Source organism: Neoarius graeffei, chromosome 13 (assembly GCF_027579695.1).
Source record: "Neoarius graeffei isolate fNeoGra1 chromosome 13, fNeoGra1.pri, whole genome shotgun sequence".
NCBI lineage: Eukaryota > Metazoa > Chordata > Actinopteri > Siluriformes > Ariidae > Neoarius > Neoarius graeffei.
The window spans coordinates 47,976,363-48,002,675 of record NC_083581.1 but is presented as its reverse complement, the minus strand read 5'-3'; the positions used below and the strand labels follow the sequence as shown (position 1 = coordinate 48,002,675).

The 26,313-nt window shown below is 39.7% G+C and overlaps 1 protein-coding gene across 5 annotated transcripts in view; it reads right to left on the bottom strand.

The window, feature by feature from the left end:
• The window catches only part of LOC132896817 (lck-interacting transmembrane adapter 1), an 81,870-nt gene that overhangs the window by 14,174 nt on the left and 41,383 nt on the right, over window positions 1-26,313 (bottom strand). For 3 of the 5 annotated variants that reach the window (XM_060937903.1, XM_060937902.1, XM_060937904.1), the window contains 4 exons: window positions 22,307-22,361; window positions 22,127-22,229; window positions 13,420-13,880; window positions 5,975-6,094 (listed from right to left, as the gene is read on the bottom strand). In XM_060937903.1, the coding sequence (XP_060793886.1) occupies window positions 5,975-6,094; window positions 13,420-13,880; window positions 22,127-22,229; window positions 22,307-22,361 (739 nt within the window). The remainder of the gene's footprint in view (window positions 1-5,974; window positions 6,095-13,419; window positions 13,881-22,126; window positions 22,230-22,306; window positions 22,362-26,313) is intronic. The other 2 variants (XM_060937905.1, XM_060937906.1) reach the window with 2 other exon arrangements.

The following is a 26,313-nucleotide window of genomic DNA, read 5'->3' as shown; positions in this document are numbered from 1 at the left end:
AGACAACCATTCACACTCACATTCACACCTACGGTCAATTTAGAGTCACCAGTTAACCTAACCTGCATGTCTTTGGACTGTGGGGGAAACCGGAGCACCTGGAGGAAACCCACGCGGACACGGGGAGAACATGCAAACTCCGCACAGAAAGGCCCTCGCCGGCCACGGGGCTCGAACCCAGGACCTTCTTGCTGTGAGGCGACAGTGCTAACCACTACACCACCGTGCCGCCCAAGATACTTCTTATAATCCATAAAAAATAAAGACAAGGAAAGAAACGGATCCAGGATGTTCCTCATTTTTTATTTAACACCTTATTTTAACATCCAACAACTCCGTTAGCAAACAGAGCACTTACGTGAGGCAGTTTGAACAATAAATAACAAATTAAAAAAAAATAACCTTAAAATACCTGGCAGGAATGTAAACAAATAAAAAAAATAAAGTGCCACAGTGCCGGTAATTTGCTTTTAAGAACACATCTCACAGTGGTGTACAGTAATTTCAATTAAGGAAATGAACGTTTTTCTTGATGAAAACAAGCATTTCTACCCTTTCAGGTTTGAGCCCGTTTCTTTTGTCATCCAACGAAAAAAAAAAAAGATCTCATGCTTTGCTTTCCGCTTCGAACTGCTTCCGTGCTCAACTTTGCCGGCAACAGGCAGCCAATAACCAATAGCGTCTCCGCTACAAAGTGATGTCATGCCGCACGCGTTGATGTTGCTGTGTTGAGACAAGAGGTCTGGTCTCACTCTGTGCCAACGCATAGCTATTGATGTGTTAAAAATGAGAATATATTATATAGATATATATCCGATCCCTGATCGGGAGGCAATGCCCGATTCCGATCGAGTCTGAAACCATGTGATCGGGCCCGATTTCCGATCACGTGATCGGATCGGGACATCCCTAACGCACGGGTTGCAGGGTTTGGTAGCTCGCAGTCGTGCCGCAGGGTTGCGGTGAACCCGGGGGAAAGTTTGGGGGAGGAGTACGGGCAAAGTACTTGTCAAGTACAGGTTGCACGCCTGACTTCCTCGAGGCGTGGGAAAAATTGCGCCATTAGCCCGTGGAAAGCGTATGTCTGACGCACGTGATCAGTGCGTGTTCAGTGAGTGTGTAATGCATGTGACTTGCATTTTACCAGTTTTCTGCACAAGGAGTACGGGCTGCACTTGTGAAGCATGTGTGACGCACGTGATTAGCACGTGACAATCACTCATGACTTGCGTGTGACAGGTATAAAACCAGCATGTCTGCAGCATTCTGCATCTGTCTTTTGGCTGAAGAACAATATCGCTTCGTGCTGCTCCTCAACTTCTATCATCTGCCTATAAGGGTCCAACTCCCTCAGTCGCTGCGGCGGTATGGCGACAGCCATCTTCTTCCCTTCTACAATGCTACACATTTACATGATCAGTTCCTCAGTTCCTCCCCAATATACACTATATTGCCAAAGGTATTTGCTCACCTGCCTTGACTCACATATGAGCTTAAGTGACATCCCATTCCTAATCCATAGGGTTCAATATGATGTCGGGCCACCCTTTGCAGCTAGAACAGCTTCAACTCTTCTGGGAAGGCTGTCCACAAGGTTTAGGAGTGTGTTTATGGGAATTTTTGACCATTCTTCCAGAAGCGCATTTGTGAGGTCACACACTGATGTTGGACAAGAAGGCCTGGCTCTCAGTCTCCGCTCTAAATCATCCCAAAGGTGTTCTATCGGGTTGAGGTCAGGACTCTGTGCTGGCCAGTCAAGTTCATCCATACCAGACTCTGTCATCCATGTCTTTATGGACCTTGCTTTGTGCACTGGTGCACAGTCATGTTGGAAGAGGAAGGGGCCAGCTCCAAACTGTAAAAACAGTCTGCATGCCTAGGTGCTTGATTTTATACACCTGTGGCCATGGAAGTGATTGGAACACCTGATTCCGATAATTTGGATGGGTGAGCAAATACTTTTGGCAATATAGTGTATATATATACCCAGAGTCTTGCCCCTCGTGTCGCGTGCGGGTCACGTGTACACCACACATAGGGGTAGAAAGTGAGATGTACTTCTGTCTTGGGGGCCACAGAAATAGCAAGTGTGGAGTACTTGTGTAGTACTTCTGAGGCACGTCACTCGTACAATGACTGTGTGTCACTCGTGTGTCTTACTGTCATCGCAAAGCCCCTACTAGCCCTGCTGCTAACTTGGTTCAGGTGTACAAAAGGAGTATGGGTCCCGTACGTAGTGTATGCATTCTTGATTTTTCACAAGACTGTGAACACACGCAAGTGTCGCGCAAGTCTCAAGCACGGTTTTGCCAAATTTTTTTACTGTAGACCACCTGTAGTAGCACGTACGGCGGGTTGTGAGTGAGCCTTAAGATGGTGAACACTGAAGGAAAGAAGTGTGCAGCGTTCCACATTGAAGATCCACCCATCTATCTACAGCCTCTAATCAGAAAAATTAGGAAACTATGTTGAAAGTAAGGCTAAATTGCTTTGGATTTTTAATTGTTTTAGTTTGATTATTTTGCTCAATCCATACCAAATTGATTTTAGAACATTTCAGCTTCACCCAAATGATCAAATTATCAAATCTATGATGATTTGCATAATATGTGAAACCTACTTTTGCAAACTAGTCCTAGGATTTTTGGGTCTTCAAAAAATTGCTGTCAAACTACTCAGAAGAATGTGAAAGTAATAAAGAAAAACATGCTGACATTTATAAACAATATGGCCATTACATACCAATGAATTTTTGTGAGGTGGAGCCTAATTTACTCTAACACCTTTAACTCATAGTTGGTTGCATGGATTTGCACAAAACCCGAAAAGTACATACAGGAAACATTCTGAGCTCGTATGCATATGTTGTGGTCAGACCTAGAGGCAGGGTTAAGTTCAAATAACACTTTCTGAGTAACTGTAAGTCCTACTGAGCTAATATTTGGTAGACTGCATATCTATGCTAATCTGTAAGTCGATCTTCGATGATGACCTGATTATTTAAAAAAAAACATAGCCAACATCAGCCAGCCAGCTGCCAGCAGCTAGCTTTTAGCAGGCAGGGTTAACATTGACCTACTGCCATTAAACTTGAATGCTAGGTTTCTGTAGGTACACACTAGTAAGCCCTACAACTAACTCAAATGTTATTCATGGTTTTTCACACAAAAACAAGTATATAATAAACAAGTATCTCCAGAAAATAAGGTTAATTGTGAAATTTTTGTCCTCATAATCCTTTGGCTGAACACGAACACACAAAAAATCTGCCTTTTAGACCTTTTAGCTACACAAATATCCACATTTATGCTCAATATATTTTTGCAAACTAGTCCTAGAATTTTTTCACTTATGTTCCAAAACTTGGTGTCAAAATACTCAGCAAAGACTAATTCTCAAAAATTATGAAAATCATGCTGAACTCTGCAAACAACGTCCTCCACATGCCAATCAATACTAGTAGGAGCTGTGTTTACTTTTACTAAGGACTGGTTGTATGGGTCCACATGAAACTTCAAAGACATGTTCAGTCCAATGTCATGAGGTATTCAAAGTTTGAGGTATGAATGTCTCTAGGAGTGGAGTTAAGTTCAAATAGCTCTTCCTCAGCAACTAAAAATCCAACTGAGCTGAAACTTGGTTTGTGGAATTGTTCTACGACTCTCTAACTGAATCTTAATTTCCATTGGGTTGCTTCCAAAACATGTCTGCTTTCAGCCAGTCAGCTTTTATTTCAGAAACATTTCATGCAATTTCAGACATTTCATACTTATCAAACCTTGTGAGGAATCCTCACAGAACTTGGTATGTTCATCTCTCAAGTTTTTATTGTTCTGTGTAAATGAAAAGCACTAGCCACCGAGGGTAAGATTTGTTGAAGGTGCTTCGACCCTAATGACTGATGCTTGTGGCTATATTTATGATTATTATTATTAGTAGTAGTAGTAGTACAACCCCAATTCCAAAAATGTTGGGACGCTGTGTAAACTGTAAATAAAAACAGAATGCGATAATTTGCAAATCATGAAAACCCAATAGTTCATTGAAAATAGTACAAAGACAACATAAGTGTTGAAACAGAAATTTTATTGTTTTTTGAAAAATATATGCTCATTTTGAATTTGACGTCAGCAACACATTTCAGAAAAGTTGGGACAACGGCATGTTTACCACTGTGTTGCATCACCTCTACTTTTAACAACACTCTGTAAACGTTTGGGAACTGAGGAGACCAATTGCTGTAGATCTGAAAGAGAAATGTTGTCCCATTCTTTGCTGATATACAATTTCAGCTGCTCAACAGTTCGGGGTCTCCTTTGTTGTATTTTGCACTTCATAATGCACCAAATGTTTTAACTGGGAGACAGGTCTGGACTGCAGCAAGCCAGTTTAGCACCCGGACTCTTTTACTATGGAGACATGCAATTGTAATATGTGCAGAAAGCAGTTTGTCGTTATCTTGCTGAAAGAAGGAAGGCCTTCCCTGAAAAAGATTTAGTCTGGATGGCAGCATATTGCTCTGAAATGTGTTTATATCATTCATCATTAATGATGCCTTCCCAGATGTACAAGCTACCCATGTCATGTGCACTAATGTCCCCTCATACCATCACAGATGCTGCTTTTGAACTGTGCACTGATAACAAGCTGGATGGTCCCTCTCCTCTTTAGCCTGAAGGACGTGGTGTCCGTGATTTCTAAAAAGAATTTCTACTTTTGATTCGTCAGACCTCGGGACAGTTTTCCATTTCGCCTCAGTCCCTCATAAAAGAGCTGGGGCCTAGAGAAGGGGGCGGTGTTTCTGGATATTGTTTATATCTGGTTTTAACTTGCATTTGTGGATGCAGTAACGAAGTGTTTTCACAGACGATGGTTTTCTGAAGTGTTCCTGAGCCCATACAGTGATTTCCACTACAGACACATATCTGCTTTTAATGCAGTGTCACCTGAGGGCCTGAAGATCACAGGCATCCAGTGTCAGTTTTCAGTCTTGTCTCTTGCATACAGAGCTTTCTCCAGATTCTCTGAATCTTTTAATGATATTATGGACCATAGATGATGTGATCCACAAATTCTTTGTGGTTTAACATTGAGGAACGTTATTCTTAAATTGTTGCACTGTTTGCCCGTGCAGTCTTTCACAGAGCGGTGAACCCCGCCCCATCTTTACTTCTGAGAGACTCCGCCTCTCTGGGATGCTCTTTTTATACCCAATCATCTTACTGACCTGTTGCCAATTAACCAAATTATTATTATTATTTTTACCATTATGCAACTTTTTCAGTCTTTTGTTGCCCCTGTCCCAACTTTTTTGAAACTTGTTGCTGATATCAAATTCAAAATGAGCATATATTTTTTCAAAAAACAATACAATTTCTGTTTCAACATTTGATATGTTGTCTTTGTACTATTTTCAAAGAAATATAGAGTTTCCATGATTTGTAGATTATCTCATTCTGTTTTTATTCATGCTTTACACAGCGTCCTAACTTTTTTGGAATTGGGGTTGTAGTAGTAGTAGTAGTAGTAGTAGTAGTAGTAGTAATGTTATAATAATAATAATAATAATAATAATAATAATAATAATAATAATAATTATTATTATTATTATTATTAAGAGAGGAAAAAAGAACAAGAAATGAGTGAGCTTTCATCTCACATCTCCCTCCATTATCACTCATTCCATTTATTTCCTATCTCAGCAAACATCATCTGACAGAAAACAGACAGTGCAAGACAGCCATTAAAAACAAAGTCAGCAACGGCAACGTGTGGGACATGAGACACTAATCATCCACTCTGACCTCTGAGGGTCATATATTAGAGGCAACCATGTATGGAGATGTGCAGGTCATTGAGTGTGTGTGTGTGTGTGTGTGTGTGTGTGCGGTCAAGCAGTTCAAATAGATCAAAGGTCAATGTCTGAAGACCTTAAGTTAACATCACCCTAAGAAGAAAAGCATTGTGCTTTTACCTCTGTGGTGCTGGCATTGCTGTGGCCATTCTCCAGCGATGGACCCCTCAAAAAGTGAATGTTATTCTCTTCTGGAGGCTTCCATATGTACTCCTCTCCATTACCCATGGACACTGCCCCCTGGTGGCCAGACAGATAGTTTTATATGTCTAATATCCATCCATCCTCTCACACACGCGCACACACACACACACACACTCTTCTATCATTGTGGGGACACTCACTCACATAATGCATTCCCTAGCCCCTTACCCTAAACCTAATTCTAACCTGGACTCTAAAACTAAATCTTAACCCTCAAACAGCCCTTTGAAGAAGTGATGATCAGCCAAAATGTCCTCATTTAATAAAAATGTCCTGACTCTATGAGTAAAATACATATTTCGGTCCTCAATATTTCGATCCAGCACAAGTACAGACACACAGAGATGTGGTCATCATATGAAGTTTGTTTTTTGCTCGCCTCTTCATTCTTGTTTCTTGCCTTCAATATCCTGTTCCTTCCATCCACACACATACAGTACATGCATGAAGCATGTTTATTACTGCTTGACTTTTTTCACGTCTGTAAAGAAGAAATTTCAACAGAATCAATTTTCAGCATTTTATCACCATCTAAAATTCAGTGTTAAGTTTAAGGGTTGGAACTTGGATGCAGAGCCAGTGATGAAAGTTTATAAGCATGAATGGTTGCTGTGTATGTGGCTATTTATTTCCCTGACTGAAGAAGTTACCACCTCAGCATTTCCTCTCTACTACATTTAACACAAAACACACAGTACAGCCTGCCAAGAGCCCTTTTACATAAATTACCCCATTGTGTGCTACATTTGCACATGCACACAGATCTACACATAACCATTCACAGTCTCAAGTATGAAATGCACTTAACATTTGGCAGCATCTGCACAATTTTGTAGCAGCAGGAACGCATGCCGAAGTGCAAACACACACACAACACACACACACACACACACACACACACACACATACACACACACACACTTTGGAGAAACAACACAGATATGGCCATTCATACAGCCCCAAATCAGAAGAAGTTGGGACAGTATGTTGAAATTGAAAGGAAACCTGAAAATAATGATTTGTAAATAATCTTTGACCTGTTTTGCACTCAGAACAATACAACAGCACATTATTTGATGTTTTATACCATGAATTTTATTGTTTTTTCTTCTTTTTTTTCCAAATAAACAGATTTCAATTTTGATTCTTGCAACACATTTCAAATAATTTGAGATGGTAAAGCATTTACACTTCATAATGTTGCCATTCCTTCTCACAGCACTTAAAAGCTGTTTAGGGACCGAAGACACCAAGTGATTAAATGGTTCAAGTGTTATTTTTACCCCATTCCTCCTGCAGGAATGGGGAAAACAGGTCTTAAGGTGTGCAACAGTATGGGGACATCATTGTTGTCATATTTTATGTTTCAAAATTCTCTTTTGGGGACAGACGGGACAGGCACCCTCTCCTTCCACAGCCATGCCTTTGGAATGTGTGCATAATGTGGTTTTGCATTGACTTATTGAAATATCCCCGACAAGGATGTCATCCTGAAGGCAGCATATGTTGCTCCAAAATCTCAATGTACTTTTCTGCATTAATGCTGCCATTACAGAAGTGTAAGTTACCTTTGCCAAGGGCACTGACACAACCCCATACCGTTACAGAACCTGGCTTTTGGACTTGTTGCTGGTAACAGTCTGGATGGTTGTTTTCGTCTTTGATCCGGAGCAAATGGTGTCTTTGGTCCACAGCAAACGGTATCCATACAAAAATGACCTGGAATACATGTTTGTCTGACCACAGTACAGGTTTCCACTGTTACCCCTTTTCGACCCACAGGGAACGGGTTCCTTTCTGATTCATGTACCCAATTTTGAACCTTTCAGAGCATTTCGAGCAAAAATAAATTGGTTCAGAACCTGAAAAGTTGGTTCCAAGCTAGAACCAAAATATAGCTGGTTTTTCCAGTGTGAACCATGTCGACATCAGGGCACCAAGGTTCAAAGAATCCTGAACAAAATCGGTTCAAGAACCTGTTCCCTGTTGGTCAAAATGGGGTCCAAGTGATGGTCCATCCCAGATGCCTCTGAGCCCAGAGAAGTCAGCGACACTTCTGGACACAGTTAATATAAGTCTTCCTTTTTGCACAGTAAAGGTTTATCTGGCATTTGTATTGCAGTGCTTGACAAAGGTTTGCCAAAGTAATCCCGAGTCCATGTGGTTATATCAGCTATAGATGAATGATGGTTCTTGATGCAGTGCCCTCTGAGGGATTGGAGATCACGGATGTTCAGCTTAGGCTTGTGCCCTTTCCCTTCATGCACTGAAATTCCTTTGAACATTTGTTTTTAAACATTTCGATAATTTTCTCATGCATTTATTAACAAACTGGAGATCTTTGGCTCATCTTTGCTCCTCAAAGACTAGGCCTTTCCTGGATATTGATTTTGTACCAAATCATGATTACAATCACCTGTTGATATCACCTGTTTCAAATCACATCATTATTTAATCATATTACCTCATTACTAGCCCTAAATTGTCCCTGTCCCAACTTTCTTTGGAATGTGTTGCAGGCCTGAAACGCAGGAATGGATGTACAGTATATCAACAAATGAAATGAAGTTGACAAAACATGACATGAAATATCTTGGGTTCTTGCTATCTGCAATGAAATAAAAGTCAAAGTAAATTTAGAAATCACTGCTTTCTTTTTTTTTTAATTTGCATTTTCCATACTGTACCAACTTTTTCTGATTTGGGGTTGTACATGTCAAACTCAAAAATATACATACCTACAGTAAATACTGTTGTGTTCATCTGCTGTCTACAACCAGAGGTCAACATTTAACATCACTGATTTATATGAAAAATCATATCCTATTCAAATTCAAACAACCATTTCTGTTATGTCTTATACTAATCAATGGTATAAATGAATAAAATGTCTTACTGAAGGTGTGAATCCATGCAAACTATGAAGTAACAATCTGCATATGCTATCTCCTTTTACATTTCAAGACATTCTTATCTTGATTAGGGATAAAATTAGCTCATGTTTTAAGTCGTTCAAATTCTGTAAAGCTGCTTTGTGACAACGTTTATTGTTAAAAGCGCTATACAAATAAACTTGATTTGACTTGACTTATCTAGTGTGTTGTTTAGCTGTCTATTTGTTTTAATCATTTAACATTTTCAAGAAAATTTCCTGTACAGACCAAAAAGAAAAATTGTTAACCCAGTGGATAAATCTAATGGCCAGAGCTTACAGTTACAGTGCCCTTGTTTTCTTGATGTTTGCCCAACTGTGTTATTGACAGTTAAAATAAGCATAAATATTTAAGCATACAATCATTTACAGTGCCCTCCACGATTATTCATAACCCTTGTAAAGATTAGTAAAAATGGTTTGAAAAAGCCCACACTCTGGTGAAGTAGCTTCATCTGACACTGAAAAAATAAGAAACATCCAACCTTTAACTGGAATAAATTTATTCAGAGAAAAGCAAATCCCTCATCAAGAAATAACTCTTTTCAACAAAAACACATGTGCCACTATTATTGACACCCTGCATTTAATACTTTTTATAACCTCCCTTTGCCAGTAAAACAGCACTGAGTCTCCTATAACATTTATAAGGTTGGAGATACAGAGCAGGGAATTGGAGACCATTCCTCTTTACACAATCTCTCCAGATCATCCAGGGTCCTCGACCCTCTCTTGTGCTCTCTCCCTTCAGCTCACCCCACAGGTTTTCAATGGGGTTCAGGTCAGGGGACTGAGATGGCCAGGGCAGAAGCTTGGTTCTGTGCTCAGCTAACCATTTTTGTGTTGATTTGGACATATGCTTCGGATCATTGTCCTGCTGGAAGATCCAGTGATGACCCAGTTTTAGTTTTCTGGCAGAGACAGCCAGATTTTTATTTAAAATGTCCTGGTATTTCATGGAGTCCATGATGCCATGTACCCTATTTCTCTGAATAAAATTATTTCAATTAAAGGTTAGATTTTTCAATTATTTTCCAGCGTGAGATGAAGCTACTTCACGAAAAGGTGGATTTTTTCTAACCCTTTTTACTAAACTTTACAAGGGGTGCCAATAGTCATGGAGGGAGCTGTATTTAAAGAATATGGCTGCAAACAGTGACTGTCAGAATCCAAGCACCTTCAGTAGATATTATAAGTGACAACAAATTTGTGAATATTGGCCAAAAATTCTAGGTTCCATCATGACAGAAATTCATGTGCATGCCTAGTTTAATATGGAATAAGAAGCAAAGGAATAAGAGCAAAAAGTCATTTTGAATGTAGTTCTTAGATTCTTGAGATTGACCAAAACATACACTTGTGCTATAACACTACTATCAGGCTGATTGGGCCCATCTTGCTTGCTTGCTTGCATTCAGACACAGAGTAATACCTATTGACCAAGTTTCGCATCTCTTACACTTTATCTGGTTGGGTCTGCATGATTTGTTTCAGTGGAGAATCAGAATAAAAATGAAAAATTTAGCTGCACATGGTGATCTGTGGGGTCAGAGCACACATAGAACCATAAAGAAACCATATATGAACATACTTATCAAGTTTTGTGACGATAGCTCAATGCTAGGTGTTTAACATCCCTGTTGAAAGCTTATTGACTGAAAGCAGCCATCGTTGTAATTCAATGATTATTTAAAATCCATTTACAGATTAGCACATTGATGCAGTACACCATATTTTGGCTCAATTTTTGAAAAATATATGCTCATTTTGAATTTAGTGCCAGCAACACGTTTCAGAAAAGTTGGGATGGGGTAACAAGAGACTGGAAAAGTTTTGTCAGGTTAAAAAAACTGATTTAATGAATTGGCAACAGGTCAGTAACATGATTGGGTATAAAAAGAGCGTCCCAGAGAGGCTGAGTCTCTCAGAAGTAAAGATGGGGAGGGGTTCACTGCTCTGTGAAAGACTGCGTGGGCAAACAATGCAACAATTTAAGAATAACATTCCTCAATGTAAAATTGCAAAGATTTTGGGGATCACATCATCTATGGTACATAATATCATTAAAAGATTCAGAGAATCTGGAGGACTCTCTGTATGCAAGAGACAAAGCTGAAAACCAACTCTGGATGCCTGTGATCTTCAGACCCTCAGGCGACACTGCATTAAAAACAGACACGATTCTCTAGCAGAAATTTCTGCATAGGATCAGGAACACTTCCGAAAACCATCATCTGTGAACGTTTGTCGCTGTATCCACAAATGCAAGTTAAAACCATAAATAAACAATATCCAGAAACAACACCACCTTCTCTAGGCCCGAGCTCTTTTACAATGGACTGATGCAAAGTGGCGATTGGTCTGACGAATCAAAATTTGAAATTCTTTTTTGGAAATCATGGACACCACGCCCTCCAGGCTAAAGAGGAGAGGGACCATCCAGCTTGTTATCAATGCACAGTTCAAAAGCCAGCATCTGTGATGGTATGAAGGTGCATTAGTGCACATGACATGGGTAGCTTGTACATCTGAGAAGGCATCGTTAATGCTGAATGATATATGCAGATTTTGGAGTAATATGCTGCCATCCAGATGACATCATTTTCAGGGAAGGCCTTGCTTATTTCAGCAAGACAATACCAAACCAAACCACATTCTGCATGTATTATTATTTACAAACATCAACAAGTCTTTGGTAATTCCTGAGCATCACATTCTGCTGAGCAGAGTGCGCTGAGAAAAATTGTGAAGATAGGACAAAAGTTCTAGGACAAGTTGTCAAAATAAAGTTTTGCGTATTATGCAAATTATTTAAAAAAATTGGGGTATTTTAGGGGGCAAGATGACAAAGCATTTGAAAAAATAAGTTTCACTGTACTTCTAATTTTACAAAAGATATGTTTTTAAGTGCAAAAACATGAACATCACCCCTCAGAGGCCAAGCTGAGTAAGACTTTATTAATTATTTGGGCGTCCTTAGAAGGAACATACTTTCAAATTTGGTAACAATAGCTCAATGTTTCCCAAGTCAAATGCTTGCTGAAATCTGATTGGCTGATAGCAGCCATTTTTTAAGTAACCAGGTCATCACTGAAGATCCAATTGCAGATCAGTGTAGAGATTCACTCTACCAATTTCAATTCAGACATTCAGTTCTATAGAAACAGTTCTCTAACTTTTTTCTTATCTGCCTCTTATGCATGACCTGACCCTTCACTTTGCACATGACTTCAGAATCTTGCACTGCATATACTGTATGTTTCAAGTATCATACAAAACCTTGCAAAAAGCCATGAGTTAATGCTGTTTGATGAAATGATGGTCTGCCTCATTAGAAGTGATTGACATGTGGCACTGGCAGCCATATTATTTATAAATGTCAACATGAGTTTGATCATTACTGAGGGTCACACAATGCTGAGTAGCTTGACACCTGAAAACTGTGAAGATAGGACAAAAATCCTTTCATGTCCTTTCATGGACCCATAGACAGGGTGATGTCCACCCAGACTTCTCTAACTAAGAGAGATTCTAGGTCCTCCTGGTGGATCTCCAAACATTACCAAGCCAACTGTGAGGTCAGCCCAGAGTTCTCAATCTCAAGTCCCTTTTACAGTGTGTTCAAGGTGGGAATTTTACACCTTTATTCCACCTTGCATTTTGTGTAAAATGCCTGAATGCAGAAACGGGGGTCTGTGTTGTTCCGCCTGTGAGCCGGAGTGATTGATCGTAACAGAGGTGGGATCAACGTTTTTGTAAAAGGGACAGCCGGCATTGTGGAACAGAGGTGTGATGTTTTTGACACTGACATTATTTTTTGACATTCTTCTTTCCGAGACCAGTGAGAATTCGTTTACGGCGTCTAAAGTCTGCGTACCTTTGTGGCTTAAATCACTTTCTACTTCTCTTCACTTTCTCCTCCAACATATTTCTGATCACATAGCAATTTTGCTTGCATTTGAAGAGTGGTAGAAATGTGCTAGTCTAACAAAAGCACCTGAACACTTTTTTCCCCCACCGTTATTGTTTTGAAAGCAATGTCGGTATACTTGGGGTATTCATATTTCTGACACGTAGTATATTATACCTTACCCTAGACGCTGATAATTCTGTTATGTCACACCTTACATCTCTGGTTGCGGAATGCCGACACACTGTGTAAAAACACACACTGGCACTGTTTTATACCGGCTTTATTTGGTTCAGTGTAAACAACTGAAGCTGGAATATTAAGGAAATATCTTCATGGCAATATTGCGCAATAGCTGTGAAAAAGGGCTTCTGAAAGATTCTCAGGCCTCCTGGGAGACCCAAAATATTCCCAAACCAAAAGTGAGAAATAGTCTTGGGTCTTCCCTAGGCTATTAAAAACATAATCCTATTAATTTGTGACTATTTGACTCCTGGCACTCTGTATCTGTGTGTTTACCTTGGGAAAGTTGGGTATGTGGAAAGGATCCAAGCTTTTTCTGTGAACAGTGCTGTTGGATGACTCTGATGTATTTTCCTCCTCTGATCCCTCCTGCCTCCTTCCTCTATCCAGCTTTCTCACCTTCTTCACAGAGGCATACTCGGCCGTCACTTCTGCTTGCTCTGTTTCGTTCAGCCCTCTATTCTCCACTCCTCCTCCTCCTGTTCCTTGTCTGTTCTCAGTTATTGCTTGGCTTTGTGCTAAATTCAGGAATGGAGGTGGAGGAGGAGCTCTCAACACACCAACTTTTTCATATAGTCCTTCGTCCTCTAGGTAGAGATGGTCATGCTCCTCACTCTTGGGTCCAGTGGGGATGCTGGGCAGCTGGCAGCTAGAGGTTGGAGGGTGGGGGTCAGAGGTTGAACGGTGACTTTGCAGCAAGAGTAGGTCCATGCTGGCTGGCCTATCCTTCAGGACACCTATCAACAATACAGATCTGTTATTCACTAAAAGCAGTTAATGGACTTGTCATTATACTGGATCTGTAAGCTAGCACAATTTGCTTATCTTACACTGCTTTAAGTCCTGTGTACAGTACTTCTGTGCTGCCTTGTGCATTGCACCAATGATTCCAGAGGCATGTTCACCCACTATGTACATATACACACATATGAGGACAATAACATTGTCTTGATCTTTAACTGAATAATGGGTCACAGATTACCTGACTAATGATGTGACTTTGACAAGGACAGCAGACAGAAGACTGGGGGCATCATTTATAAAACTTTGCATGGACACCAGTGTGAAAGTGTGTGCATGCACAAAAACCAGGAGATTGCATATGCGCACACACCCAAAAAAAAAAGATTTATAAAACCTTGTGTACACACACCTGCATGCCAACTCAGCACATAGGTCCAAGAGAAAGGTTCTTCAAAATTTCAACTGGCCAGTCATCAGGGCAATCTTTCTTATGTAAAAACACATCCTCCCCTTATTGTTCGATTGGTGTGGTCTTTTAACATCAAAAATGCCACAGGGCCATAGACAATTCATAATACTCTAGGTTATTTATATCATTCTATAGCCTACTGATAGATCTGTGAATGTGTGAAATTACTTAGCTGTTGAAGTGTAATGAGTGAGTGCAAATTGCACATTGAGCTGTAATTCTATACATATCCATAGGGCGTCACTAATTCCTGGCTGGCTCTACAGAGGGGTCAAGGTTTATATAAGCTCAATTTCCCACCAAGTTTTTTTTTTAAGATTTTTTTGGGCTTTTTTCACCTTTATTGGATAGGACAGTGTAGAGACAGGAAATGAGCAGGAGAGAGAAACGACCTTGGGTCAGAATCAAACCCGGGTCCCTAGATTTATGGTATGGTGCCTTATCCACATGAGCCACTATGCCCCCCCCCCCCCCCCCCAAGTTTTTTTTTTCTTCTTTTTTTTTCCCCTTTCTCATGGGAGGTTGTATATGTGTACAACCTTGATTCCAAAAAAAGTTGGGACAAAGTACAAATTGTAAATAAAAACCGAATGCAATGATGTGGAAGTTTCAAAATTCCATATTTTATTCAGAATAGAACATAGATGACATATCAAATGTTTAAACTGAGAAAATGTATCATTTAAAGAGAAAAATTAGGTGATTTTAAATTTCATGACAACAACACATCTCAAAAAAGTTGGGACAAGGCCATGTTTACCACTGTGAGACATCCCCTTTTCTCTTTATAACAGTCTGTAAACGTCTGGGGACTGAGGAGACAAGTTGCTCAAGTTTAGGGATAGGAATGTTAACCCATTCTTGTCTAATGTAGGATTCTAGTTGCTCAACTGTCTTGGGTCTTTTTTTTTCATATCTTCCGTTTTATGATGCGCCAAATGTTTTCTATGGGTGAAAGATCTGGACTGCAGGCTGGCCAGTTCAGTACCCGGACCCTTCTTCTATGCAGCCATGATGCAGTAATTGATGCAGTATGTGGTTTGGCATTGTCATGTTGGAAAATGCAAGGTCTTCCCTGAAAGAGACGTCGTCTGGATGGGAGCATATGTTGCTCTAGAACCTGAATATACCTTTCAGCATTGATGGTGTCTTTCCAGATGTGTAAGCTGCCCATGCCACACGCACTAATGCAACCCCATACCATCAGAGATGCAGGCTTCTGAACTGAGCGTTGATAACAACTTGGGTCGTCCTTCTCCTCTTTAGTCCGAATGACACGGCGTCCCTGATTTCCATAAAGAACTTCAAATTTTGATTCGTCTGACCACAGAACAGTTTTCCACTTTGCCACAGTCCATTTTAAATGAGCCTTGGCCCAGAGAAGACGTCTGCGCTTCTGGATCATGTTTAGATACGGCTTCTTCTTTGAACTATAGAGTTTTAGCTGGCAACGGTGGATGGCACGGTGAATTGTGTTCACAGATAATGTTCTCTGGAAATATTCCTGAGCCCATTTTGTGATTTCCAATACAGAAGCATGCCTGTATGTGATGCAGTGCCGTCTAAGGGCCCGAAGATCACGGGCACCCAGTATGGTTTTCTGGCCTTGACCCTTACGCACAGAGATTCTTCCAGATTCTCTGAATCTTTTGATGATATTATGCACTGTCGATGATGATATGTTCAAACTCTTTGCAATTTTACACTGTTGAACTCCTTTCTGATATTGCTCCACTATTTGTTGGCGCAGAATTAGGGGGATTGGTGATCCTCTTCCCAGCTTTACTTCTGAGAGCCGCTGCCACTCCAAGATGCTCTTTTTATACCCAGTCATGCTAATGACCTATTGCCAATTGACCTAATGAGTTGCAATTTGGTCCTCCAGCTGTTCCTTTTTTGTACCTTTAACTTTTCCAGCCTCTTATTGCCCCTGTCCCAACTTTTTTGAGATGTGTTGCTGTCATGAAATTCCAAATGAGCCAATATTTGGCATGAAATTTCAAAATGTCTCACTTTCGACATTTGATATGTTGTCTATGTTCTATTGTGAATACAATATCAGTTTTTGAGATTTGTAAATTATTGCATTCTGTTTTTATTTACAATTTGTACTTTGTCCCAACTTTTTTGAAATCGGGGTTGTATTTTAGACCCATTTTTGTGCATATACTGTACACTCTATAAACGAGGCCCCAGAAATTTGAACTGTTGGTGGGACTAGAACATTCATGAAACTGGCAAACATGAAACTTGGTGAAAAAAAATCAGGGGACTGTCCCCAATCAGTGAGTCAAATTTCAACACTTTTTACCATACGCTTCTACTGGCTGCCATAGACACTCTAGATAGAAAAAGAAGATGAATAATAACACAAGGGGTAGAAATACAATGGGTGCCTAGGAAGCTCTCCTGCTTGGCCCCCAAAAAGATTTTGATTGACGAAGGCCTTTCTGTGTGGAGTTTGCATGTTCTCCCCGTGTCTGCGTGGGTTTCCTCCGGGTGCTCCGGTTTCCCCCACAGTCCAAAGACATGCAGGTTAGGCTAATTGGTGGCTCTAAATTGACCGTAGGTGTGAATGTGAGTGTGAATGGTTGTTTGTCTCTATGTGTCAGCCCTGCTATAACCTGGCGACTTGTCCAGGGTGTACCCTGCTTCTCGCCCATAGTCAGCTGGGATAGGCTCCAGCTTGCCTGTGACCCTGCACAGGATAAGTGGCTACAGATAATGGATGGATGGATAGCAGGTGCAATGTTCTTTTTTTTTTTTTAAGGAAACCTTGCCAGAAAGATTCATAAGGAATCAGGCTGAGATTAGAGGTGTGCATTGGGACTGAAATCCCACAGGACACAATTTTATTTTTACTTTCATACTATAATGGCTAAAATTGATAGAGCTAGCAGGGAAAAGAAAATACTCATTTACAAAGAAGAGGTGCATTCTTTTTTGCTCTAAATATGATCTTACTGGTGTGGTTTGATCTCAATACAGTCTACCAAAAACAAACAACAACAAACCCCATATTTCTACCATATTTCTGTATAAACTGACCCAAAAAGAAATAAGCTTTTATTTCCTACCTCACACAGTCTACACACTGTGCAAAAAGTTGGGTCTCCAAAACATTATAATTTAATAAATTTTAGAAATATTAATTTATTCACTGTGTTTTCTTCATTCTTATAGCCCTTCTCTGCTGTTATTAAACATAATGTAAAAAAAAAAAAACCCACAGAGAACTGACGTAAATCTGATAAAATTTAATTAGATGACGATTATTATCCAAGACATCGGGCCTCATTTATCAAACTACTGTATTAGTAAAGTTTAGTGTATGTTTGCGTAAGCCAAACTGAACTAAAAATATCCACTGGATTTACAAATGTTTTGGAAACACTGATTTTCTTTGTATTCATGTGAGAAATGTTGGTAACTTAAAAATAATTTGGCATTCATCAACATTTGCATTTAGTGACACTCAAAAAGATATATATTCTATCCACATTCACTGAATATGATCAATCACACGCTCTGATTGGCTACTCCACTACTAGGCTATTGCTCATACACCGTGTGTAGAGAAAAACAAAAATGGCGGTGTTGCTGAACCAACCGAGGACGAAATAAAAACTCTACTCAAAAACAAAACCCCTAAAATACAAAAAAAGCAACAAAATATGGAATGAAAGTATTTGACGGTAAGAACTTTTTTTCAAGAATGATTATTATAGAATTTTTCACAAATTGCTCCTGTCATTTTGCTGGTTTGTTTACATTTAAGCAGAAATGATTTTGTCAGACGTTTTGTATAAAGTTTTTATTGATCGAATTTGCAAAAAATAAAAATAAATATGTTCTGTTTCTCAAAATCCAGTGAATGTGGACAGAATAAAACAGTTATTCCACTCAATCTCCTCATACGTGGCTTATAGCCAATTTGGTGCTATGCGCCTCGTCGGCTATCAGCTCATACACGACTCAATTTTGTGGAATAACTGTCACACACACACACACACACACACACACACACACACACACACACACACACACACACACACACACACACACAGAATACTGTATATATAAACTCTTATTCAGCATCATAACCAGCAGGCCAATATATGGAGAGAAACCAAGAGCCCTCAGTGATGCTGTCTTTAAAAAGCCAGGATTATGCTCAGAGCAGTGAAGAACTTTACAGCAACTCTAAAAGATATGCATTCAAGTTTAAAGTAAATTTGCCAATCCCTGCAAAATGTGAAAAGGTGAAAATAAGGCTTGCTATGTAAATTAAAATAATGGGTGAAGTCTTTGCTTTACAGACAGATGATGAGGTGCTGGTGCATGGTAAATGCATCCTCACTCGGGATTTCATTCAGAGCTGGAGGAGGAATGCTCTTTGGGAACAATCCAGATGATAATACACAACACACCAAGGAGTATATGGCTCATTGAAGGTTGCAACCTACCAGGTCGGTCATTTATCTCTCTCTGAAATGCGCCAGTAGCAAGAAATCCAAGCATGGACAAAACTTGGACCTGCACATAAATGGCACAGCATCCTTTTGTCGGCCAAATTAGGGCTGGCTTTAAAGTGCTGGAAGGATTAAAAGATGCCGTGGAAAATAGAACCAACTTTTTAGCCAGCTTTCATCCTCTGAAAAAAATCATATTGGTCTCTAAACAAATATTATATCTTTGTGTCTAATTGAAATAAATACGCATTTTAAACCTGACAGCATAATTAAAAGTGTATAACACTGCAAATGACATGATTTGACGTTGATCAATTGAGGTTTAAGTTAGTTAGTCTTCCGATGTGTAAATTTACATACACTCATGGGTTTGAGTAGGATACAGATGTTTTTTTCTAAGATTACAGGACTTTCATAAATACCTTTCATAAATACCATAAATTTCCTGTGTAAATGCCCGTATAAATGATTTACAAATGAATCCGGCTTTGATAAATGAGTCCTTGTTTTGAAGGATAGTTCCCTCGAATACTCAGGAACATTTGATACAAAGATTTGGTTGAGGCAAGTTATGAACTCAAGTGAAGTAGCTGAGGAACTGTACAAGTTCAGGAACTGAATAAAGTAATGCCCTGCAAATTTCTATTTATCAGTGTTGGAGTCGAGTCACTAAACCTCGAGTCCGGTCCAGTCTCGAGTCCCCAGTGTTCAAGTCCAAGTCATTAAAAAAAAATCGAGTCAAGTCCACGATTGATCCGAGTCTGAGTTGAGTCCAACACTCCAACCGCACCATTTGACGGTGGTTGTTTTAGCACCATTAACATTAGTTTGTTCCTGAACATGATGTATGAACAGGTGAATGTGCATTCTCTTTGTCAGGGAGTGCGAAGTATTCTGTCAGAGATGGTTGGGAGACGGATGTAAGTGCAGAAGGTGTGTTTATTAATACAAGTGAAGACGGCAAACAATCCAGAACAGCAGGCAAAATCGTAAAACAATGAGGCAATGGGTCGAACGAGGCACAAACAGGCTATCGTAGACTCGGCAGAATCAAAAACAAGAAACAGGAAACCAGGGATCAGGAAACAAGGCTCGGTAACGTGTCAGCAACGCAACTCAATACTTCTCAAAGTAAGTGTGTTTTCACAGTTTTTATACAGGCGTGCTGATTGCGCCTTAATCCTGTGCATGGGCGTAGCGGACGCGGGGGACATGTCCCCTGCACTTCCTGTATTTGTGCCCTCTGTCCCCCGCACTTTTTACAGCCATTACAACCACTCAATTCATTTTTAACATGTGGAAACACGTTTTTCCGAGCCGCCTCTAAATGCATCATGAGCAGGCGGAGCTGAGGCAGCAAACAAACCCCGCTGTGGTGTGTAATCAGAGACGCTTTTCAGATCTGGGCAGCGCTTCTGTATGTTCAGCAAACCAGCCAAGAGGCTAAAGACTTTAGACAGTTTTTTCCAAACAAACCGTGTAAGTTGAGTAATGCTGTTGAATGTAGATAATGTTTAGCTAAAAGATGACAATTTAGTTAGTTAAGCTAGCTAGCTAACTTAGAGGCGGTAGTAACTAGTTACATTTACTCCGTTACATTTACTTGAGTAACTTTTTGGATAAATTGTACTCTTAAGAGTTGTTTTGTTGCAAAATTTGTTTTACTTTTACTTGAGTAATATTATTCTAAAGTAACAATACTCTTACTTGAGTAACGTTACTATTTTGGCTACTCTAATAAGATTACTCACTTCTGGGTAGAAAATAAGAATATAAATGTACTTGTGTTCCTTTGACTGTTATTTTTGTAAAGATTTAATTTATTTTTGTGGTAGTTAAAGTTTAAAGCACATGAATTTGCTGATTATTATTACTGTATTCCAAACTCTATTTCAAAATGTTGCTTTCCACATATTTTTTAATCTTTATTGCCACAATAGAAAGAGCAGGGTGAGAGAGGAGACAGTGGACCAGAGGCCAACAGGGATGATTATGCTGGGTCACCGGTGAGAAGAGAATATAACTAGCTATGTCACTACTACTATTCTTAATTCTATTTATAAATCTTACTTTGCACATTTACTATCTATATTATTGTAGGAGAAATTGTAACTGGCTAAAGAAATGTACATAGGATAATTATCTGGCTGTAGATGCTCCAGGGTCATTCTATGTCAACTCAACCAGAGTTTGGCAGCTTTAGATTTATAGATTTTGACTTTAGAGTTGGGCGGCACGGTGGTGTAGTGGTTAGCGCTGTCGTCTCACAGCAAGAAGGTCCTGGGTTCGAGCCCCAGGGCTGGCGAGGGCCTTTCTGTGTGGAGTTTGCATGTTCTCCCCGTGTCCGCGTGGGTTTCCTCCGGGTGCTCCGGTTTCCCCCACAGTCCAAAGACATGCAGGTTAGGTTAACTGGTGACTCTAAATTGACCGTAGGTGTGAATGGTTGTCTGTGTCTATGTGTCAGCCCTGCGATGACCTGGCGACTTGTCCAGGGTGTACCCCGCCTTTCGCCCGTAGTCAGCTGGGATAGGCTCCAGCTTGCCTGCGACCCTGTAGAAGGATAAAGCGACTAGAGATAATGAGATGAGAATGAGACTTTAGAGTTTGATAGTATATCATTTTAAAGAACTAAAGTTGGTTCCCTGGTGCTGTGCTGTTTGTGGTTATGTGGTTCTTTAGCTGCTAAGGAGAGGTGCAATTGAATGTGAGAGGATGATAAATCACTCAATAGACCTCTGAACAATTTGTCCCCCTCACTTCTAAAATGATGGCTACGCCCCTGATCCTGTGCAGGTGCGAGTCATTTACGGTGCACACGCGAGAGTCTGCTTGGCGCGCACACTGTCCGGAGCTCGCCTGAGAGTCTATCTGATGCACATGCCAAGACGCACAGGTGTGACACTCTTACACGAAATTAGTACAAAATTAATGTAGATATAAATATCTTATGCCAAATTATTATGGCATGTTACGAAAAATAAAGAAAAAATCTGAGTCTTCATGTCCATTTTCTGAGTCCTAATGCAGTTGATGCACGAGTCCGAGTCCAAGTCCGAGTCATCAGTGCTCAAGTCCGAGTCGAGTCATGAATCCTTAAAATTAGGGCACGAGTTGGACTCGAGTCCAAGTCCTGGACTCAAGTACTACAAGCCTGCTATTTATTGTTATGTGTGAATGGAAAAAAATATTCGTTAAAATATTCCCAGCAGCCCTGTTTTTTAAAATGATTATTATTATTTTATCACATTACACCTCTATCTCTGACGCACACACAAATGCACACACACTTTGCACTCACCATTTGCACTGCAGGGCAGTCGGTGCATCTCATGCAGGCGTGTGTCTGATTTACTCATGGAGCTCAGCTTGAACTGACGAAGAACACTCTGAAACACACACATCTTTAATGTTTGCATGTACATTACATGTGCGTCATGCTTTTATGTGTACCTGTTAAGAGTATAAATCAACAACTCACCATGTCCCTCTTTTGACTCCCCACACTGGCATGGCTGTGTTTACTTTTGCTTTTCCTGCAAGAGCAAATTATACAGTTGACATTAGATAAATTAGAGTAGGGAGAAACAAGCCCCTGTTTATTTTATCTCTCCAGTTTTCCCATACACCCATATCCCTCCTGAAAGCTTCTGCCATTCTCTTATTTGTTTTCACAACCCCTCATTGTTTTTCACTTCCTTCACACTTCCCTCTGTTTGATCCCACTCTCGTTCCATTTTAGTTTCTTCACCTTTGTGCATTTCTGACTTGCTTTTATGTGAATATTAATAGACCTACAGTACCAGTCATAAGTTTGGACACACCTTCTAATTCAATGGTTTTTCTTTATTTTTATTAATTACAAAACATTTCAGGGCGGCACGGTGGTGTAGTGGTTAGCGCTGTCACCTCACAGCAAGAAGGTCCGGGTTCGAGCCCCGTGGCCAGCAAGGGCCTTTCTGTGTGGAGTTTGCATGTTCTTCCCGTGTCCGCGTGGGTTTCCTCCGGGTGCTCCGGTTTCCCCCACAGTCCAAAGACATGCAGGTTAGGTTAACTGGTGACTCTAAATTGACCGTAGGTGTGAATGTGAGTGTGAATGGTTGTCTATGTGTCAGCCCTGTGATGACCTGGCGACTTGTCCAGGGTGTACCCCGCCTTTCGCCCATAGTCAGCTGGGATAGGCTCCAGCTTGCCTGCGACCCTGTAGAACAGGATAAAGCGGCTACAGATAATGAGATGAATGAGATGAGACAAAACATTTAATGTCTTAAAGTAATGATGGACTGTTTCTCTTTACTTAATTGCGCGGTTCTTGACATAATATGGATTACTCTTTTGCTCTTCCATAAGGTACTCTAACACTGACATATTCATGCACACACTAAAATTATTTTACCTTCATGACAACTCTGTAATACTGAGCAATTGCAAGTCATGAATACTTAGACTGCTATTCAACCTGTAAAATAAACTACTGTACGAAATAGTGTCTCACTGCATGATGGCACTATTGTGATTTAGGCATACTACCTAGTGTGGATTATGCAGTTTGGGACACAGTCTTAAATTATACAACTCCAAATCGGAAAAAGTTGGAACCATATGGAAAATGAAAAAAAGCAGCAATTTCTCAATTTACTTTGACTTGTATTTCATTGCAGACAGTATGAACCCAAGATATTTAATGTTTTGTCTGGTCAACTTCATTTCATTTGTTAATATACACTCACCGGCCACTTTAATAGGAACTTGTTCTTGATTCTAAGATTCCTGTTCTTGGCTGGCAGGAGCGGAACCCAATGTGCTCTTCTGCTGTTGCATGCTGAGATGCTTTTCTGCTCATCACGGTTGTAAGAGTTGCTATGAGTTACTATATCCTTCCTGGCAGCTCAAACTAATCTGGCCATTTTCCTCTGACCTCTCTTATAAACAAGGCATTTCCACCCACAGAACTGTCGCTCACTCAGTGTTTTCTGTTTTTCACACCATTCTGTGTAAACTCTAGAGACTGTTGTGTGTGAAAACTCCAGGAGATCAGCAGTTTCTGAAATACTCAAAACAGTCCATCTGGCACCAACTCCCGTGCCACAGTGAAAGTCACAGAGATCACAATTTTTCCCGTTCTGATGCTTTAAGTGAACATTAACTGAAGCTCTTGATTTGTATCGGCATGATTTTATACATTGTGCTGCTGTCAAGGGATCGGCTGATTAGAGAACTGCATCAAACAGCAGGTGTATGGGTGTACCTAATAAAGTGCCCGGTGAATGTACATCCATTCCTGTGTTTGAGGCCTGCAACACATTCCAAAAAAAGTTGGGATGGGGCAATTTAGGGCTAGTCATGAGGTAATACGATTAAATGATGTGATTTGAAACAGGTGATGTCAAAAGGTAACTGTGATCATGATTTGGTACAAAATCAGTATCCAGGAAAGGCCTAGTCTTTGAGGAGCAAAGATGGGCTGAGGATCTCCAGTTTGTCAACAAATGCATGAGACAATTATTGAAATGTTTAATAACAATGTTCTTTAAAGAAATATATAGTAAGGGATTTGGATAGATCACTCTCTATGGTGCAGTTAAACAATTGATGTAATCTGGAGGAAGTTTGGTGCGTAAAGGGCAAGGGCGCAAGCCTAAGCTGAACACCTGTGATCTCTGATCCCTCAGATGGCACTGCATCAAGAACCATCATTCATCTATAGCTGATATAACCACATGGGCTCGGGATTACTTTGGCGAACCTTTTTCAAGCACTACAATACAGAGTTACATCCACAAATACCAGTTAAAATTTTACTGTGCAAAAAGGAAGTCTTACGCTAACTGTGTCCAGAAGCGCTGTTGACTTCTCTGAACTTGGAGGCATCTAGGATGGATTATTACACAGTGGAAATGTGTATTATGGTCAGACAAATCAGTATTCCAGGTCTTTTTTGGAAGAAATGTATGAAAGGGACCATCCAGACTGTTATCAGCAACAAGTCCAAAAGCCAGGGTCTGTCATGGTATGGGGTTGTCAGGGCCCTCGGCAAAGGTAACTTATACTTCTGTGATGACAGCATTAATGCAGAAAAGTGCAATGAGATTTTGGAGCAACATATGCTGCCTTCAAGATGACATCTTTTCCGGCGATATTTCAACAAGACGATGCAAAACCACATTCTGCACACATTACAAAGACAGGGCTGTGGAAGGGGAGGGTGCCTGTCCCCTCTGTCCCCAATAGAGAATGTGTGGCGAAGCATCTTTTAAGTGTCGTGAGAAAGAATGCCAACATTATAAAGTCGTAAATGTTTTACCATCCCAACTTTTTTTTTTTAAATGTGCTGTAAGAATCAAAACTGAAATAAGTGTTTATTTGGAAAAAACAATAAAATTCATGAGATAAAACATCAAATAATGTGCTGTTATATTGTTTTGAGTGCAATACAGGTAAGAGATTATTTACAAATAATTGTTTTCAGTTTTAATTTAATTTTCAACATACTGTCCCAATATTTTCTGATTTGAGGTTATAATTCCATAAATGTTCCATATGTTACTCCATAGTGTTGATGTCTTCAGTATTGTTCCACAATGTAGAAAAATAGTAGTCAAAATAGAGAAAACCTATGAATGAGTAGGTGTGTACAAACTTTTGACTGGTACTGTAACTATCAGGAAATGAAAGTTGAAATTCTGATCTATTGTCTCATATTCACCTTAAAGTATACATAATGACTTATTGTAATGGTTTAAAATAAATATTTAATCATTAGTAACAACCAAAATGAATTAATAAAGTGGGGGAAAAAATAAAGTGGCGGCTATAATTATCGACACCTTAACGATCTTTTGGCCATTGCAAAAGTAGAAAGGACTTTTAATATGTAAATTGTGCATGAATAATTACTCAAACTGCCACTGGAAAAAAATGAGTTGATTCCCGATTACTTAGCGTATCAGATCACGTGACACCGTTCCACAATTATCGACACCTTTGTCCACAGTTATCAACACCATTCCACAATTATCAACATCCAGATGATTATTTATTAAAAAAAAATCAGTATGTGTTATTAAGTTAACAAATCATAGTTTTTATTTAAAATTTGTTTTACGTAGACTTATATTTAGTACAAAATATATTTTATATAAATATATCGATGTCTGTGCTTACATAAATGAGGAAGTAATTCTAATGTTTGTAAACGAAGTGATAATGTTTAACTTGTGTCAGAAAATCTTTTTGTTCCACTTTCTAGCTATTTTCATAGATCACATTTTGTTAATCATTCATTGTTGTTTGTATTAATTTCTAGTTTTGTAGTTTGCCAATAAATGTCAACAGGCAATTGACATTGTAACCACATGGAAATCCAGGTCACAGGTCATTCCTCGATCCAAAATATAAAATGTCTGCTGATATTGTATGTGGTAGATATTTACAACAAACTGCAAAAAAAAAATTCTGAATGGAATAGAAAAATCTGAATATTTCAAG